Source organism: Amphimedon queenslandica, unplaced genomic scaffold (genome assembly GCF_000090795.2).
Source record: "Amphimedon queenslandica unplaced genomic scaffold, v1.1 AMPQUscaffold_12144, whole genome shotgun sequence".
NCBI classification, from domain to species: domain Eukaryota; kingdom Metazoa; phylum Porifera; class Demospongiae; order Haplosclerida; family Niphatidae; genus Amphimedon; species Amphimedon queenslandica.
The window spans coordinates 10880-15854 of NW_003547617.1; the positions used below are offsets into that span (position 1 = coordinate 10880).

Sequence of the window (4975 nt, forward strand, 5' to 3'; positions counted from 1 at the left end):
TTCGTTTCTTCACTATCTTCTACTGAAGCATCAACAAATAATGATGCTATTAGTAAAGTACAAAGTTTGATTCATTCTATGAAGGAGAAATTGACATCAAAAGTAATCATTATACTTTATAAGTTATTACTATTATTATTGTTGTTGTTGTTGTTGTTGTTATTATTATTGTTATTATTAGGTGCTTGCTAGTAGATCTGTAGATCATGAATATTTACTACTTCTATTGCTGGATTTGCCTGTTGATGTTTCAGTTAAAAAACTAAAAGAAAGCAAAGGACAGACACTATCAAGCTACACTCGAGTAAAAGTATGAAGAAATGCATTTACACATACATTGTACATATACTGTATAGTGGGTAATTTTCGTGGTGCTTTATTTTAGTGGTTTTGGGTCTTGATTACCACGAAATTTTCACCCACCAATTCATTGAAGTGCCATCCCCTTACGGGCTATGTAAATTTTTAACCATGAAAATTAAAACCACGAATCGCTCCACAGGAGCAAACCACGAAATTTTAGACCCATGAAACTAACTGGCTATACAGTACATGTATCATGTACATGTTTTGACCAAATTATGATTAAAATATTTTTTTCGTATTATTATTTTAGAAATTTTGTAAAATGTCTGAAGACTATGGGACATTACTTGGGATGGATAACTTGGTAGCAGCCTCAAGGTATTACTGTATGCTAGCTGACTGGGGAAAGAAACTGGGACAACATGAGGTAAGTGTTACCAGATTTGGTAATATTCTTTTTATTGTTTTAATTTTAATGACTTAAAATTGGCCTATTTTTCAGTTGCCCATTTCTTCTAAATTTGTAGTACCGTAGGGTGCCTTTTTTTTAGGGCTGTAATTTTTTGTGATGTCGCCTAAAAATCTATTTTGCGGATTTAATTTTTGCGAATTTGTGCCGTCTGCCATCTTTTACTGTAATAGTTTGATTTTTGTAGAAGTAATTTCGCGAATCTTCAAAAAGTTATGAAATCCATGAAATTTACAGCCTTGGAAAATACATGTAGGTGATTACGGTAGTAATCAGCTCAAACTTTCTACTTAGCGTAAGGATATTAATAGTTATGCATTAAAATGTAAGGAATCAATTTTTTGAACTTTTGAAAAAAATAACTCTTAATTTTTTACATATTTATTCTCTGTTCTATGCTAGTTTTATTTATAATTATTGAGTTAATATCATTATTTATGATTATCATATTATTTAGATATCATTTACTCAAGCATTTCGTGGGGACCACAAAGAAAAGATGGACGTTTTTCAAAAGATGATGGAAAAGGACTCGATCACTTTAGAAATGATTATACAGTACTGCACGTGAGCTTTATTTCCATACAAATATTACATTTTAATTTCTTGTTATTTTAAAGTGATTTTAAGATCAACGTCCAGTCAAACCTTCATGCTTATGTTGAAAGGATCCTCACCTATTGGCATGACAACAGTTGCTATGGAGAGCGGCTAAAGGAGGTGATGTGTAAAGTTATCAATACTGAGAGAATTTGTATAGAAATACACAAACTATTAGTAGATGAGGTAAGAATACTGTTCTTTTGTCTTCATTGTCATCTCTCTCTCCTTCCCCCCCTCTCTCTCTCTAGATATCATGGTATGATTATAAAAGGATTGAGGTTATATTGGACCTCCTTTTCCTCTATGAGTACAATATTCAGGACTTTTCCCTCAATCTGGGCCTGGAATTATTGACATGTCTTGGAGCCTACACTAGAACCGGTCCCTTACTGAGTATTGAAGAGGAATGGTGGAAAGTGCATAACGGACATGGGGTAATAAATAATAATGATAGTAACACATGATACTAGTTTACTTGTGTGATAATGGTTTAAAGCAGAGCAAGCTATTGCAGGGTTTTCTAAAGGATTTTGGCAAACATGTAGTGTTCATGCAGCTTCTTGTTAGTAGATTGTAAGACCCTGTACTATAGTACTACAGAGTATTATGACAAATGACTAATAGAGAATTCTTCTTTCCTATATTTTTTATGATTTATATTCATGTTCTTATGTGTAGAAAGTTTTAACTGATTCCGATCACATTTAGATTTTTTATGAATTGTTAAAGTTGCTCAAAAATCAGGCCAACGTCCCTGTACAGGGTCATTAACCAAATTTCTTCAAAAATGACTAGGAGAGAATTTTCCATTTTTATAATTTTTTATGATACATATACATGCTCTTATGTTGTTTAGAAAGTTTGAGCTGATTCCGATCAAGTTTGGATTTTTTACGAATTTTTAAAGTTGCTCAAAAATCAGGCCAAAGTCCCTGTACTATTAGTAACGCGGTAGCGTTGCTAAGTAGGATTCACCCCCAAACAAAATGGCTGCCATGACATTTGCAGCCTTGCTATACTGGGAAAACGAGCTCCTATGCTTACCAGACTTTATAGAGGACCTTATCTTGACCATAGTACAGGGTCATTGGCCAAATTTCGCCAAAAATGACTAGGAGAGAATTCTCCATTTTTATTACATTTTTTGATACACATACATGTTCTTATGTTGCATAGAAACTTTGAGCTGATTCCGATCACATTTTGATTTGTTATGAATTTTTAAAGTTGCTCAAAAATTAGGCCAATGTCCCTGTACTATAGTACAGGGTCATCAACCAAATTTCTTCAAAAATGACTAGGAGAGAATTCTCCATTTTTATAATTTTTTCTGATGCATATACATGTTCTTATGTTGTTTAGAAAGTTTGAGCTGATTCCGATCAAGTTTGGATTTTTTATGAATTTTTAAAGTTGCTCAAAAATCAGGCCAAAGTCCCTGTACTATTAGTAACGCGGTAGCGTTATTAGTAACGCGGTAGCGTTACTAAGTAGGATTCACCCCCAAACAAAATGGCTGCCACGACTTTTGCAGCCTTGCTATACCGGGAAAACGAGCTCCTATGCTTACCAGACTTCTTAGGGGACCTTATCTTGACCAGAGGACTCCATTGGTACCATTAGCGTGGCTCTAGACCTTGTCTAAGAGGAAAGTCAAAAATCGGCGAACCGGCTGTTTTGTTCAGCCACCTTTTTTCATCTTCATCATCAAGAAGTAAGTCCTGTCAATCCAGTTGGCGAGCTGTATCTCAATAATGACTGGTGCTAGAAGTCTAATTCTTACACCATTCTACTCCAACAGTCTATGCGCGGATCCATGTCCCCTAAAATCATTCTCCAAGATAAGAAAAAGTGACGTTATGACTGCTGTATAAGGCCAGCTTACCTCACGCCGCCATTTTGTTAATTATAAAAGCATGTGCTCCAAAATTTGGGCGTGGTCGCGCATGCTCAGATCTCAGAACTGGGGAAAGCAAGCAATTTTTTAAATCTAGCTGGGCTAGCTATGCTTGGAATCAATTGCAATACTTAGTGGAGGTTTCCAGCTCAGAGAAGGTACTAATCTTGCATCTTATTCTTTTATAAAGTGTGTAATGAATTATTTTATTTTAAAAACAATTAATTAATGTTATAATAATACAATGATTATGACTTTGACAACAGGATGAACAGGAATAGATAGCTACAGAATTGCAGGGAAGATGGAGCTTCTTGAACAAGGATTCATGTCAAGACTATAGTATTAATTTCACTTGTCATCAGTATAGTAGATATTCCTTCAGCATATCGATTTAATGTTGTAACTGCTGTCTCTCATAAATGCAGGAAAGTCATAACAATGATAATAATAATAAAGAAAATTATTGTTTGTGTAAAATCAACAAGTATCACAATGGCAACTAAAAACATAATTATTACAAATATTATAAAAAAATCAACACAAACAAGAACATAAAAAACTTAAAAAAACAAGACTGAGTAGGATTCCGAATGACCAACGAAATTACGAAATGAAAATCCTACTCTCGTGACACAAATTCTACTCTACATTGCAAGATGATTCAAAACTTTTACATGAGAACATTAAAAGTACAATGTAGAGTAGAATTTGCGTCACGAGAGTAGGATTTTCATTTCGTATTTTCGTTGGTCGTTCGGAATCCTACTCAGTCTTGTTTTTTTAAATTTTTTATGTTCTTGTATCACAGGAATACTGTCAGGAACTGGGTCTGAAGAATATTGCTCTCCGCTCTCACCAACTGGAAGGTCTAAAGTGGTTATCAGAGTGTCATGAGAGAGGGCAGCATGGCTGTATCTTAGGGGATGAAATGGGACTAGGGAAAACACTTCAGGTAGGAATTTCAATCAATGAAATGATGATAATAATATTGCTTAAAATACTGGCTATTTGTCAGGTTGCTGGGCACATAAAACTGCACATTTTAAAGTCTATTTGTCAGGCAACCTTTATCGACCATGCGTGTTCAAATTGTATGCTTCCTTAATTTTTTTGAATTAATAAAGCCCAATGTTTCTCAGTGTCTTAGTTTTTTGAAACTCTTGTCAATTTTTGTTACCCTCTCGTAGGTTGAGCATTTTTATAATTGTTCATACACATGAGAGAAAAAGAGACTGCCTGACAAATAGCCTTGTAATTACAGATGGAAAGGCCTCTTTAAAAATAAAAGTATCGTTACCGACTGACATAGAAATATGATCCTTTTTATAGTCCATAGCTTTGCTACTTTATTTACGAGATGCTTCCTCCTCTCCTTCTCCTCCATTTATTGTCATATGTCCTCTCTCTGTTGTTAGTGGATGGGAAAAAGAGTTACAAAGGTTTGGGTAGTGTGTTCTACTAACACTATAAGTACCTTTGATTATTGTAGGGCGTCACCTCAGTTAAGAGTTCTTAATTTTTGTGGAGATAAAGAAACGAGAGGCTCAAAGCAAGAAGAAATACTTTTGCATTGTTACAAAGTAATGTACTATTATTATTATTATTATTATTATCATTATTATCTAGAGTGGTGCTATGATTGATCCTCCTTTTGATATACTACTTGTTCATTATGAAGTACATGTATTAATGATGAT

The 4975-nt window shown here is 34.2% G+C and overlaps 2 protein-coding genes across 2 annotated transcripts; both read left to right on the forward strand.

The window, feature by feature from the left end:
- Positions 1–6: 6 nt before the first annotated feature.
- LOC109588350 (uncharacterized) lies at positions 7–2011 on the forward strand. Its single transcript, XM_020004521.1, has 6 exons — positions 7–102; positions 182–310; positions 617–733; positions 1233–1342; positions 1396–1561; positions 1627–2011. Exons 1-6 carry the CDS (start codon positions 79–81, stop codon positions 1840–1842), a joined length of 762 nt encoding a protein of 253 aa, XP_019860080.1. The 5' UTR covers positions 7–78; the 3' UTR covers positions 1843–2011.
- Positions 2012–3934: 1923 nt separating this feature from the next.
- On the forward strand, positions 3935–4955 carry LOC109588347 (chromodomain-helicase-DNA-binding protein 1-like; the record flags this gene model as incomplete). The annotated part of the gene is made up of 5 exons (XM_020004520.1): positions 3935–3967; positions 4087–4230; positions 4608–4717; positions 4768–4858; positions 4905–4955. Coding segments are annotated over exons 1-5 (429 nt in total), but the record flags the coding sequence as incomplete, so codon positions are not given.
- Positions 4956–4975: the final 20 nt, after the last annotated feature.

Excerpts from the sequence above, each read along its gene's own strand:
- LOC109588350 (XM_020004521.1), top strand. The coding sequence starts at position 79 with ATGAAGGAGAAATTGACATCAAAA. Across the intron at positions 734-1,232 it reads AGAAACTGGGACAACATGAG|ATATCATTTACTCAAGCATT; the intron begins GTAAGTGTTACC and ends CATATTATTTAG. Across the intron at positions 1,562-1,626 it reads ACAAACTATTAGTAGATGAG|ATATCATGGTATGATTATAA; the intron begins GTAAGAATACTG and ends CTCTCTCTCTAG.